At 35.5% G+C, this 14,873-nt stretch overlaps 3 protein-coding genes across 5 annotated transcripts in view; 2 read left to right on the top strand and 1 right to left on the bottom strand.

Annotated features, from left to right (window-relative positions):
- LOC135206175 (receptor-transporting protein 3-like) overlaps positions 1-4,545 on the bottom strand; it is a 42,382-nt gene extending 37,837 nt beyond the window's left edge. Inside the window, exon 1 of one of the 3 annotated variants that reach the window (XM_064237493.1) lies at positions 3,897-4,545. In XM_064237493.1, coding sequence (XP_064093563.1) covers positions 3,897-4,252 — 356 coding nt within the window. In that variant the 5' untranslated portion in view covers positions 4,253-4,545. The remainder of the gene's footprint in view (positions 1-3,896) is intronic. The other 2 variants (XM_064237483.1, XM_064237473.1) reach the window with 2 other exon arrangements.
- The window catches only part of LOC135206192 (tigger transposable element-derived protein 1-like), a 197,270-nt gene that overhangs the window by 162,283 nt on the left and 20,114 nt on the right, over positions 1-14,873 (top strand). The window lies entirely within an intron of this gene.
- Positions 9,351-13,118, top strand: LOC135206204 (tigger transposable element-derived protein 1-like). The gene is made up of 2 exons (XM_064237541.1): positions 9,351-9,823; positions 11,065-13,118. The coding sequence occupies exons 1-2, from the start codon at positions 9,461-9,463 to the stop codon at positions 11,842-11,844; spliced, it is 1,143 nt and encodes a 380-aa protein (XP_064093611.1). The 5' UTR covers positions 9,351-9,460; the 3' UTR covers positions 11,845-13,118.

The raw sequence follows: 14,873 nt of genomic DNA, 5'->3' as shown, positions 1-14,873 counted from the left end.
TATATATATATTATATATATATATATATATATATATATATATATATTTATATATATATATATATGTATAACAGAATCACGAAAGTTAGGAACGTGATAAATCCATAAATAAAGATAAATGCCACGAAGGAAAAATAAACGAAGGAGTCTGCGAGATCTTTCGGCTTAAAAGCCCTTTACTGAAGCAGATCCTGACAAAAATACAGAGAAAAGACAATACAAGAAGGTTTCGTAAACTAACGAGACAGATAGGGATTATAAAAGGATTAGTGCCTAGAATCCGACACACCTGGAAGATAAGAAACCTTCCCAAACAAGCATAAACAAAGGGTGCAATTAAAGGTTTAAGACAATCATCTCAGATACAATCTCCAGACAATTAAAGGATTATAGGTGACAGCTATACGGAACCTGGTAAACAAAACCATATTCACAAAACATGACAGACATCATTACAATAAAATTTTTAATAACTCTCAAAGGCAACTGATTTTTATTTAAGTCAGTAATATATATTTGAGGTCATTCTTAAACATGTTACAGATACAAGGGTCTAAATGAAAAAGGCCACGACTAACATTGAAATTACAATGAAAAGTAAGTTGTATTAAAGCAGATTCTAAAAGATTTCGTGATAAGACATCTCTTGACCGTGCAATTACTGAACTGTCAATCCAATTAATTCGGTGGTTGTTTTCACTTAAATGAATAAATAATGCATTAGATTTTTGCCCAGTTTTTACAGAGTATTTATGCTGGCTTAGCCTTACTTCTAAGCCCTTGCTCGACTGTCCGAGATAGAATGAGGGACAATCCATACATGGAATTTTAAATATTATGTTGTTGCTTTCTCTGGGGCCATTTTTTATTAACATTCTTTTTAGTGTGTTATTATAGGAAGAAACAAGGTTGACATTAAAAGCTTTTAACAATATATATATATATATATATACTTCGAGCTACAAATATCCTTTAATATCTAATTCGCTCTCCCTCGGAATTAATATATTTTCATAAATGCTTAACCGAAGGGGAATTTTTTAGGCGATAAGAGAATTGTCGGCTCCCTGGCGTGAACCCGATAAACCATACAAATCCCGGACGTCAGTGAAGCTTTTACACACCCCACCACCGCAAGAGGCTATAAGTTTATGCCGTCCCTCAAATACCTTTCACGCTCAGGTATTCGTTGATTTTGAGACAGCATCAACCCAACTCGACCTCGGTAGTGTTGTAGTGCTTTTGACAGCATGTAGCCATTATATGAGTCATATCACATTACCGTGATTCATATCCATACATTGAGCAACAAATGTCCTTTAATATCTAATTCGCTCTACCTTCGGTTAAGCATATATGAAAATATATAAATTCCAAGGTAGAGTGAATTAGATATTAAAGGACATTTGTAGCTCGATGTATGTATATGAATCACGGTAATGCGATATGACTCATATAATGGCTACGTGTTGTCAAAAGCACTACAACACTACCGAGGTCGAAGTGGGTTGATGCTGTTTCCAAATCAACGAATACCTGAGCGCAAAAGGTATTTGAGGGTGTGAGACGGCATAAACTTATAGCCTCTTGCGGTGGTGGGGTCGGTAAAAGCTTCACTGACGTCCAGGATTTGTATGGTTTCATGGGTTCGCGCCCGGTAGCTGGCAATTCTATTATCGCCTAAAAAATTCCCCTTCGGTTAAGCATATATGAAAATATATTAATTCCGAGGTAGAGCGAATTAGATATTAAAGGACATTTGTAGCTCAATGTATGTATATAAATCACGGTAATGTGATATGACTTATTTAATGGCTACGTGCTGTCAAAATCACTACAACACTACCGAGGTCGAAGTGGGTTGATGCTGTTTCCAAATCAAACAATACCTGAGCGCGAAAGGTATTTGAGGGTGAGAGACAGCATAAACTTACAGCCTCTTGCGGTTGTGCGGTCAGTAAAAGCTTCACTGACGTCCTGGATTTGTATGGTTTCATGGGTTCGCACTAGGGAGCCGGCAATTCTATTATCGCCTAAAAAATTCCCCATCGGTTAAGCATAAATGAAAATATATTAATTCTGAAGTAGAGCGAATTAGATATTAAAGGACATTTGTAGCTCGATGTGTGTATATGAATCACGGTAATGTGGTATGACATATATATATATATATATATATATATATATATATATATATATATATACATATATATATATATATATATATATATATATATATATATATATATATATATATATATATATATATATATATATATATATATATATATATATATATATATATATATATATATATATATATATATATATATATATGCATATATATATATATATATATATATATATATATATATATATATATATATATAGATTATATTCTGCCAACAGTTAATCTTAGCAGATTCACCATGTTCTTCCCTTCATCCTCAAACGTCGTATTACCTTTGCTTCTAAACTTCAAATTCCCATTCATCAAAAAATACTTCATTTGCACTCTTTCTTTCCTGGTCAAAACTTCCACTGGTCTTCTCATATCTAATTATTCCTTCATTTGTCTTGCTCGGTCAATCAAAATCCCACCGCAAACCGTCCGTTTGTTAACAAAATAACATTCTGCTCCTATGAATTTTCCAGCCTAGTCTAATATAGTCCCCTCATCCAATCCCTCAGAACCTTACAATCCCTTTAGAGCCACTGAGGCATTCTATCAGCAGTGCAAAGTAGCATCTTGCTCGCAGCCCCATCAACTCATGGTGATTTTACATTCTTTAGCCCTTAATTGCCCTCCTTACTCCCTGAACAATCACTTGCGCCACCATTCACATCTATTTTTCGTAAAAAAAGAGAAAGAAAAAATAAAGGAAGCGGAAATACTAGTCGACCCAAGACAGCAATCACTTAATATAGCATTCCTCCATTTGAATAATTTATTCTGATATTCATTAGCTCATTAACGTTCGCTTTTACGTTCACTTCCCTTTAGAAATTCGTTCACCCTTTCTCCCACCTTCGTTTTACTTGAAATTTTCCTCGTTCTCTTTATACTCGACTACATTATCATTCCTCCTGTATGCTTGGACACTATCATCTCTTTTGTCTTGCAAGTAACATGAATATGCACATGCATATATACACATACCTATATATTTATATATTATATGCATATATGTATGATACTTTCCCTTAACGGCAAAGTAAATTAAGGATTCCACGTACAGGTTTGCTGTTCTTATTGAATACCCTTACCAGTATTAAAATCCAATTGTAGCTGCTTTAATTGAACTAAACATTTATTATGAGCTAAGCATTTAAGATTGCTTTCGATAAGGAAAGTAGATGACAGTATTTGTTAAAATGTAACAAGGCTTAGGGCAGAATAAATTTATTTCAAAAGCAGATTCACATAAGAATTTGATTAAACCATAAAGAAGACGATAGTACAGGAATTCTTTCAATGCTGATTCGACTTATGAATTCATTTAAAAATAAAGGAGAAAAACGACTGTTAAAATAGCTAGAAAGACTAAGATGAACAACAAATTGGTATTTTCCTGATCTGCTTTTTGTTTATTAGGTATGTTAATCGTTTGTAAGAAGAAACTCTTGTAAGACATCTGTGAGCTTTATATATATAATCAATCTTAGCTGAACGTATTTTTTATTTTTCGTATTAGTGGCAACAAAAGGAAGTCATTTATGCCATAGGGAGGTAAAACTGATTAGATAAACTGTCAACTGTATCGTTTCCTTATGGCATTGTTATTTTTCTTTAATTTACATTCGCTGAAACCTTCCTTGATTACTGTCAAGAGTTTTGAGTATTCATAATTTTTATGAAAAGAGATGACATTTAGAGGGTAATGCTTTCCCACTTACCCATAAAGGTCACCCGGTTCCACAGTTGGAGGAATGCGGTATCCAACAGAGAAAGACGCATCGGAGAAGTAAGGTTGAGGAACGGGTGGGCACAGGAAGGAAGGGCCTGCTCTGGGCGCCGGCATCAGGAAAATAGGCCGCTGATGATACAGCCCAAGCGGAAATATGTCTGGTGATGCCGTTGTGGTCAAGTTCTGGGTCTTCGGATGTGGTGCCATCTGCCCACCTGCCCCTAAGGATGCGGGATGAGGAAGCGGAGGCTGCTGCAGGGACGGGCACCAGGGATTCTGTCGGGTCCTTTCTCGACGTGAGAAGCCAGACGTGACGTGTGGTGCCTGTCGGAATCTCGTCTCCATCACTTGATAACAATATTCGGTCGACTGTACCGAATTCCTTCCTCCGTGAACTGGAACAGGTGCCAAAAGCGAAATGGAAATCAGCTCCTTAACTTTTCATTTCTAATTCGAATATCCGAGAATGGCCTTGAGCTCACCACCGAAAGAGACGGTTCTGCTTTGTGTTTTACGGGGTCACAACGTTCACAAAAGTAGTTCATCACAGGACAGGACCACTTCGAGAACTAAACATCTGACGGTCATTTCCTACCTTCTTTCTCACCTGGTGAGCGCATGCCACGTCTAATTTGGTCGACTCAACACGTAGCAATGCAAAATATTGCCATTTCAATCCGCGGATGTTTATAAATGCTTTCGGCAATAAAAAATTTGCCGAGTCCAAACTTCTGAATCGAACAATTATTAACTTAACACAGAGGCTGGGCGTTTAGAATGCATAACTGAATCGGATGCAAGAAATGAATAAAGAGGGAATGGAAAGTGTTCTTTTGGTGGGACGTATCTTCAATTTTTAAAATTCTATAAAGAGCTAATGTGTGGCAATCTTTATCATTCATTTGCGGTAGGCAGGTAGTTTCTAGTCAGGCAGCCGTTTATACTTATCCCTCATTTTCCAATTATCCACATTTTCCCATATTGCTCCTGTTGTGCTCTTCGTATAACTTGACATATCTGCAGCATTTTTTCCAATTATTTCCTTTATCACATTTTCTTACACATATATTTCTGGATTGGTTCTCTCTGTTGCTACCGTTTTACATCAGTTTGTTTATGTTTGACAGTTTTAGTTCAATATACTACTTGGGACTTGCTTCGATGTTTGCGAAATGATTCTGCAAAAACATTTTCTATTTTCATCCGATTGTTTCCTTATTCAAATATTCATTCTCTTTCCGTCCTTTTTGAAAATATTAACTACTTTGGGTTTCACTCTGATTAAGTTTTAATTTATCTTTATTCTCTTGTACCTCTTAAAAAAATTGCTCTCGTTTTTATTTAAGAACCGTTTTTCACGATGCTTTGTAAATTTCTTCGTCAGAGTTATAATATCATACGTACATATATATAATGGAATAGTTTTTCTTAGCGTTATCTTCTTTTAATAACTTTTCTGTTATATCTATTTCCTTCCGTCACCTCTGAGTGAAATCTAGTAAGAAATGTGTTATCTGTGGGTTTGTAAAGCATCAAGGACACTATGATAAATATAGAATATCTGAATCTAATAGTGCATTTAAATTTCTTGAAGCAACCGTGCTCATGCAGGATGATGTTTACACCAGAACTTGTGATATTCAAGACATTGAAGTATTTGGTGCCGACTTATATGGCCACAAACAGTGCACTAACAGATATCTCATGAACTATGAGCATCTTAGAAACAGTGAAAATGCCAAAATTGACAATAAAGTTTTGAATAATAAAAGAAAAGTATGGACAAATAATGAGTTTAGCATCTCCATTTAGGTATCAGCAACACAGGCTAATACTACAATAAGAACCATGCACAAGTCGTCATAAAAAGACATCAAATTGAAGGTCGACCCAATTCCATTTTGTCCTGTTACTAATTCATGACTCTAATCAATAGTTTACTGATATCGATATCTTGATTTGAATCATATTAATGGATTTGAACCTTATGTGGGCTAGAATATCAGTTTGTTCTGCATTAAAAGGATTAGTTGAGTCATATATCAGATTTTCACTTTACCCTGATTTTTGTGACCTTTTGACCTTGAGTGACCTTGTTACTGACCCAATCAAAACAAAACCTATATTTTTTGAAGCAGCTCATCAAGCCGAATAATTTGAATGGAAAATTTGTCTTTTTCTAATGAAATATAGTGAGGTTATAAGCTTTTGTATGTATTTTACATGTAATTATCACCTTCGGAAAATTAGCAGCAAAACCACAAATAGGGGCCATTTCCTCACTTACTGCCCCGTCGAGAAAATGTTACCCCTGATTTTTTGTTGAGGGAAGTAGTCTATTTCAAAATCCCAGTGAGTAGCTGAGGTTACATTTTTTGCACACGGGCTCTTCCCGCCCCACGCCCTCCCCCCCGCCCCGCCCCCCGCCCTCCATAGCTGATGGATTAGTTAGAACCGCTGTAAAGGAGAATGTTTCAAAGCGTTCGCAGCTCGGGGCTGAAAAGAGAGAGCAAGGGTAAAAGGGGACTAAAGACCGAATCTGTGTTTATGAAGATGATTGCATAATGTGATTGGCCTACAACACGCTATCAATGTCTTGGTGGGACGTATCGAATAAAAATAGAATGTTAAAGATTATTGAATCAATGCATCAAGGTTTTGCTGAATCAAGTAAGTCGTTATATTTGATTCCGATCCATAAATGACTACATTCAGTTTCACTACATCTGTTTCTTGTCAGTACTACAATGTTTTCCACTGGTTGTTAGTACAGAAAATAAAATAAGTTATAATGGAGATATTACAATAATCATCGGCGAATTTTTAACTAAAACCTTTGGCATAGCTTTTGCAGAAGTAACAGTTTAAATATTCATTTGACGTCAACGTTTATATTAACTATTACGCTGTAAATAATCTTTGGCAAGAATTTGCCATATTTATCAAAAGATAAAGATTAAGGCAACCTGCTGCTGCATTTATAGTAAATAGCTGATAATCCCAGGAGTATACTCTGTAGTACAAACCCATTTTGTGGAGGGGGTTTTCAGGAATGATAAATTTAAACTACCAAAGTGCGAATCATAGTGATTGATGATTAAATCTGTTCTGGGGTCCCTGCTATGCCTGGGAAACCAAAATACATTATACCCTGTAATATACTGATAAGAAAATTACCAGTATGTCTATATGTTCGTTAAACTCCTTCTGTTGTGTAAGCCCTAAGAAGGAAAATAAGAAATACAGAATAAAAAGATTTTTTTTACATCATTTGAAGAATGGTGTGTATACCCTCTGAAGTGGAAAACTGTATTTGCTGAACACAAAGGATTTTCAGGAATATAATACTTATATTGTGCAGGATGTGGAAGCCTGCAATAGGTTTGAATGTAAATGGAGATATGTAGGGTTTGTTAACTCGATCCGGTAAGGTTTTACTTTGTTTTAATTATTAGTGATTAATGAAGTTGCATACTGTTCTACCCACTTCTCGGTTGTTATTGTATGTATACCGAAAGTGAAACATCATTAAACTTTTCAATTATAAAAATCACGGAATATCTAAGAAAAACTGTAACAACGGTGAAGATCAGTAGAAGCAACAGAGTAGTGTACACACTGTCTGACTGGAATAATCTAGAAAAATGTCAGTGATCCCTTTTAAAGACTCGAAGAGAGAGAGAGAGAGGAGAGAGAGAGAGAGAGAGAGAGAGAGAGAGAGAGAGAAATTTGTGCATAAGTATGACTACCATGAAATGATAACAATTCAGTCCGTAATCAGACGGTTTGACTTCATAATGATGAGTAAAGTGGAAAATTATCAGGATGCGAAACTTTTGCTGTATGACACAAAAACAAGGACAATAAAAGAAAAAAGAAGAGAAAAGAAAAAACACTGAATTTTCTATTTCGATTTTGGCTTAATAAAAATATATAATTTAATTCCTTAAAGTGGATTAAGATTTTTATTTGGTTAAATCATCCCCATAATAGGAAAGGTAATGTTAGGAAGTAAATTTGCTTTTAGATATAAAAATAGGCAATGGAAAAAAAAACGAGACAAAAGCCACAAGGGATATATGAACTACGTTTGTTATTCTAAGGAATATTGTTTAATTCTTCAATTCTTAAATATTTAACAATGTAAGACTATAACTAAAAATGAGGATGATGTAGAATAGAAGATGGGGAAAATACATATAAAGTTAATCGTGACATAAACAGTAAAGTGTTGTGTTCGGGAAATGGGAAAATTACTAAAATATTGTCAAGGCTTGAAAATCAAGATAAATGATATGGGCCACAGATTCTCGATGGAAGTTCCACGTTTATAAATTGCATGTCAATCATTACTCCATTATCACTACTCCTGCTTATGTTACGAAACGACCGCAATCCTGCTCTTTGAAGTGAGAGAGAGGACTGAGCGCTTTTCTTGAGGTTTTTGCTTAGGTTTCTTCTTCCCGGACAGAGTTGGACTACGAAATGTTGAATGGAAAACCCGACAGCTCAGACCTTTGGTTTTTAAACAGTCGGGGCTGCGGCGTTGCCGATATTCGTTCCGTTGTTGCAAGTCCATGAGTTTGATGTTGCTTGATTGTTTGTTGAAATAACCTTAACATAATCTGTGCTATTTTGGCCCTCTTGAGCTTGGAAGAGAGAGAGAGAGAGAGAGAGAGAGAGAGAGAGAGAGAGAGAGAGAGAGAGAGAGAGAGAGATAACCGTCACACAAGTGCAGAGATAACAGTAATTATAATTGTTGTCATTGAAATTACTGATCATAACCGAAGTTGATTTATGCCATGATGGAAGTGTTCTGGCTCTATATATTGCCATAAATGGTGTTTTACCTCATTTATTTCTTTGCGATTGTAATTCACTTCTAGGGGGAGCACTTAGTAGAGATCATACAATGTCAAGGCTACTCATCATTGAAAAAATAAAGCCGTAATTAGTCAATAAGAGAATTAAATCTTTAATCTTTAACTTTCAATTAATTTATCCGAAAAGTTAAACATCTTGAAAAATTGGCCAAAAAGAATATATTTACCAAGTTTGCCCAACAAACATAAGTTTTTTCAACTTCGTCGGCTGTACAGTAGTGTCAATGATTTTTCGCAGATTTTCCTTTATTTGGTCGATTAGTTGCATTTGTGCTATGAAACTATTCAAACAATTCAAAGTTAAGTTACTGCAGTTCATGATTAAGCTGGCGCTATGCCAGTACGGGATCTTGCCCAGAGAGCTGCCCGAAATTCCAAGTTAAGACTCATGCCGAGGCAAACTTTAGATCACAAGCAAATACTCATATTTAGTAGCGTTAGTAGTGGCAGGCTAAATAAGATTTGGAATAAAATAGACTGAAATGACACGAAAGTGAGTGAGCATGAGTGTAACTGCCCAAGGTACCGCTTGGCGGCGTGAACCCCGAGCTGTGTAGCATGTCACTTGCAACCACACAGTCTTATCTCACACACACTTGTCAACAAAGGAAACGCTCTGGTTTAACTTAGCAAAACATTCCCCGGATTTTCATCACACGCGTCAGTCGCTATGGAGTCCAAACGTCCATCCACCTCTACTGACAGCAGCAGCAGCAGCAGTACCGCCAAGAGGAGCAGGAAGACGCTGACTGTTCAGCAAAAGGTACATGTGGAGGATGATTACAATAGGGGACAGTCGTCAAAATCTATCAGTTCTAAAGCTGACCTGGATGCCATCATTAAGGAAGGAGGTTACACGGCCAAGCAAGTTTTCAATATAAGCGAGACGATTCTTTATTGGAAAAAACTCCCTGGCAGGACCTTTATTTCTGAGAAGGACGGGCTCACTCTCCTCTTGGGCGCTAATGCTGAGGGAGACTACAGACTTAAACCTGCCCTGGTGTATCACTCCGAAAATCCACTTGGATCGATGGTAAGAATATAAGTTACACTATAATATGTCCCTTGAATTATCTCTGAAACCTTGATTTTAGTTTACGTCTCACAAGGAATATTCAAATCTTCGTAGGGTCTGCTTTACTATTGTTATTAATCATTACTATTGTATTTTTAGTTAATATTGTTATGGGGTTTTAGTATAATTATTAGTTATTAATATTGTTATTGGGGTCGAACAGCCATGCCAGACCAATTTTGTTTTTAGCAGAATCGTTGATTTTAGTTCCTGCCTGTTACCAAAAAGGGGAATATTTACTAGTGAATTATAACATATATAAGAAAATATCTGTTAGAATTCTGGGGGTTTACATTAAAACGCATTATTGCGGTAGCATAATCTTGTTTTCCATTTCATGAGCAACACAGATTCATCTACATTTGGAAAGGTTTTAGTGCGTCCGTGCGAGTCCCCGCCCTGGGTGCGTTCAGTTAGGCATTCCCATCGCAAACTTAGCACATAGGTTTCTAGTTTTCACTGGTTAAAAAAATTATTTCGAAAAAGGGTCTAGAATAGGTTGATATGTCTAGCAAATTCATTTGTTACTTTTCTATTATCATACGTGGCATTATGTCAATACGTATTTCTACAAGATAATCAACCAAAATAAAAAAATCACACATGCAAGTCAAACGGGAAAGAAAGAAAGAAAGAAAGAAAGGAAGAAAAAATCACCATGGTGGTCTGTATCTTGCCATGAGGAACTTCATATTAATAGCAATTTGACAAAATTATGCTTGTGTTTGATGACAATTGCTATTCATGACGTCACTGAAGCAGAGATCATGGGTGTAGGTTAGTTAACCAATTGAGTGTTACGGTGATGTCTAGCGACGACTGTGATGATACGCACATTCAAATCTTATTTTAAAACCATTATAATTTCACTCATTTCTCATCAAAACATCCTACTGTTATATACAATTAGAATCACGATATCCAATGAAACAGTAATGAGTCATGGAATATAAAATTAAGTTTTCAGATTAACTTTTGGGTGTGTTTTGTTACGTCGGGTGAGGTTCAATTTGGAGGTCTGGGAGGCTCGGTAAAATGACGGACATTTGAGCTAACTTGGGAACGCACGCACGACTGCACTCAGGTCGGGAATGTGCCACAAACGGGCTTGTGAAGAAAGGAAAACAAAATTTGCCTACACCACCATAGTTGCATATTTCCATGAAATTAACCATAACGAACACTCCGCATTTTTTCAGGCCTGTGCAAATGCTCTCCTTTCGTGTTATTGGTACTCCAACCCTGAGGCCAGGATTACTGAAAAAATCATCAATGACTACTTCTTTGATTTAGACTGTGAACTCAAGTGTTACTGCGAGAGAGAAGGTTTAGCATTCAAGATTCTCATTGTTCTTGGCATTGCTCCAAGACACCAACCTAGAAGGGAAGCTCCTTCTGACAACGTCAGGATCTTATTCCTCGCTGCAAACACTACATCTTTATTGCAGCCCTTCGACCAGGGAATCATCAAGACTTTTAAGTCGTATTACCTCCGTATAGCTGTAAAATACCTGGTTGAGGAGGTGAATAGAAGAAAAAATTCTCTGTACGATTGTTGGAAGGCGTTCATCATCAATGCTGCTATTGGCTTCATAAAGTCGGCTTGGGAAGAGATTCCTAGGCGTTTTTTGAATGGCGTGTGGAAGGAACTGTGTTCCCAGTTAGTGCACGACTTCACTGGCTCCAGCATCGAGGAGAATGTGGAATTGGCAAACAATGAAACTCTGTCCAATTTGAAAACAGTAGGCTTCACTGACGTTCATCATAAGGACATTAAGAACCTCATCGAAATAGTAAATGAACAGCCAAAGAAACGGTTGATGACAAAAAAGGTGAAAGATGCACTGAATAAGATCAAGGAAGGACTTCAGATCTTAGAAGATAAAGATCCAAACACCGAGAGGAGTTCGAAAATGGCAAGAAATGTGAGGGAAAATATTCTATGTTATGAGAAATTAATAGAAAAGCGAGAGAAGTAAAAAAAATGTCTCTAGAAGAGCAGGAGAAACTAGAAACGTTTGTATCCGTAGTACTAATGATGATACTGTACTGTACCCTACATCGTTTTCACTTTATATATTATATATATATATAAATATATATATATATATATATATATATATATATATATATATATATATATATATATATATATATATATATATGAGCAGCAGGCTCAAGACTAACCATAACAGGGATATCGAAGAAAAGGCATCATGAAGATTTAGCAAGCTTATTAGGCCGACGACTTTTTGCAATACCAGATTGCATTTTCAAGACTGGAAATGACGCAAATAAGAATAACAAAAAAGGAAGGTCATAGGAGTTGCAAAGTTCCATAAATACAAAAAACAAATGACAGATACGAAAATAGTAATCTTAATCTTAGAAGCAAGTGGGCGCCTTTTTTTCAGGAAGGAAGATTTACAATTACTTAATGACTTGGCCAAGGATGACAGCATAGTGATTACGTACCCAGACAGTGATCCAAGATGAATTAGATTACATAAATAAGATTTTAGGTGATATAACGAAATCTCATAAAACTGAAACCTCAAACTTTTATGATGTTATAAAGACTGAAGACAGATTAATGGATTCCTCAGGCACCTCAAACAGAAAAGAGTTATAGATGACATTACTTTTCAAAATTTGTTTGTAACAGGGTCATCATATTGGATTATATAGTCTACCAAAGATTCCCAAAGAAAATATTCCACTAAGACCGATACTGTTTGCTGTAAATACTGGCGCTTACAAGTTAGGAAAGTATTTGGTCCCTCTTCTTGAACCCTTTACTACAAATTCATACTCCTTAAAGAATTCTTTGGGTTTTAAAAACGAGATTTCATAATAGGACTCCAACTTTTCTATGGCCACCCCGTAAGGGGTTAGTGATGTCAATGCACTTCACGCGGTGCACTGTAGGCATTACTGAAGTTTTTTTTTTTTTTTTTTTTTTTTTGCAGCGTCCTTTCGGCCCCTAGGTGGTGCAACCCCATTCATTCCTTTTACTGTAACTCCATTCATATCTTTCTTCCATCTTGTTATCCAACTCTCGTACCATTATTCCATAGTGCAACTATGAGGTTTTCCTCCTACTCTCAATTTCCTTTCCAGCGCTAAATTACCTTATAGGTCCCATTGGCCTTTGGCCTAATCTCTGTTACATTTCATTCCTTTTCTATGGCCAGTTTCGACGTTGAGTCTCTGTTTTCCAGTGTTTCGATAGGAGAGACAAAAAAAAAAATTTTTTAGAAAATCTCTTTCTTAAGAAGGCTTTTTAACAATTTTAACAAAATCCTTTTTAAACAACTTTTGAACTTTGTCTTGCGGGACACGACCTTTGGCTTCGACGGTTGTTCCTACAAACAGGTGGTGGCAGGTATGACATTGGGGCGTCCACTTGTCCTTATTTTATAGACGATTCCTTGATGATACGTTTGTGGTTTTTAGACATGATTTTCATTCGAATATGTTTCTTGAGTTTATTAATCCCTAGCACAATAGCATTAGGTTTACTGTTGAGAAAGAAACTCAAAAACTCCCTTCCGTTTCAGATTTAGGCGTGACTAGAAATATTCAATGTTTTCATACAAGCATATATATATATATATATATATATATATATATATATATATATATATATATATATATATATATATATATATATATATATATATATATATATATATATATATATATATATATATATATATATGTATATATATAGTATATATACATATATATACACTATAAAAATTCGTGCTCAGACCTGTATATATATAATATATATATATTAGATATAATATATATATATATATATATATATATATATCTATATACAGGTCTGAGCACGAATTTTTATAGTTCCTGTCATTTTAACTTGAGATTTAAACAATATCTATTCTACTCTGCAGGACAATTACTTCCTGTGGGACCTTCCATAAGAAAATCAAGTTCTTGGTGACTTTCTTTAAAAATAAAACTGTTTGCTTACAAAATATTTTTATAGCTCACTAATGGAACGGCTTTACTCAAAAAAGAGCAAAAATTAGTACATAACTTTCCTAAATTGTGTATATACGCGGAGTTCCCTTATTTCCTTAACAAGAGTTTTTTTAAGAAGGTCGTTGATTTATTTAGTAGAGAAATACCTGAGGTTAACTTATAATTAGCACCACAAAGTCTTCTAACTCTGGGGTCTTTTTTCAGATTCAAGGATAACCTTGGCCCGTCTTTGACTTCCAACAGTGTTTATAGAGAGACTCGTCCCAGCCCAGGTGCGTAATGGGAACTTACGTTGGATGAACAAAGCGATTGTTGAAAGTGATCTGTTCTCATCAGGAAGTTAGAGTTAGACCGGTTGCACGCTGCCCAGACCCAAAGTATCGAATATACTTTACCATTCTCTACAATGTAGGTCATATATTGACCCTAAAGATTATTAGGTCATCGCCTACACTCAAACATTGGAGTCTTGATAAAAAAACTGGTGTTCCCTGGTTGCTTAACTGCTTGTTTGATTCTATTGCGCTCTTTTCTAGTAAGCTGATCTCTCTCCTTTTACCGTTTTAAATTTTTACTAGTCACTCTTTAGCTTGGTTCGGGTAGGCCTAATGGTATTTGTCCCTGATCTTTTTTATATATAAAGATATTATATTTCAGGAACTTTCCTTTTTCCCTTTTTTATTCTTATTTGAGTCATCTCCAACCTTGAAAAAGCAATCTGATTTTGCGAAACATATATGGCCCTAATCAACTAGTTAAATCTTCATTGTGCCTTGTAGCGGTGCTCCATTGTTACATTTTCGTTCGTGGCTTTTGCCTTTATTTACATAATGTATGTATTGTATGTATGTATGTATGTATGTTTATGTATGTATGTATGTATGTATGTTGTATGTATGTCATGTATGTATGTATGAATACGTAATATATATATATATATATATATATTATATATATTTAAATATACATACATACATACATACGTGCATGGATAATG

This window comes from Macrobrachium nipponense, chromosome 11 (assembly GCF_015104395.2).
Source record: "Macrobrachium nipponense isolate FS-2020 chromosome 11, ASM1510439v2, whole genome shotgun sequence".
Lineage (NCBI taxonomy): Eukaryota > Metazoa > Arthropoda > Malacostraca > Decapoda > Palaemonidae > Macrobrachium > Macrobrachium nipponense.
This window is presented reverse-complemented; position numbering and strand designations above follow the sequence as displayed.

Coding starts and splice junctions, on each gene's coding strand:
- LOC135206204 (XM_064237541.1), top strand. CDS start 9,461: ATGGAGTCCAAACGTCCATCCACCTCTACTGACAGCAGCAGCAGCAGC. Junction 9,824..11,064: donor AAAATCCACTTGGATCGATG/GTAAGAATATAA, acceptor GCATTTTTTCAG/GCCTGTGCAAATGCTCTCCT.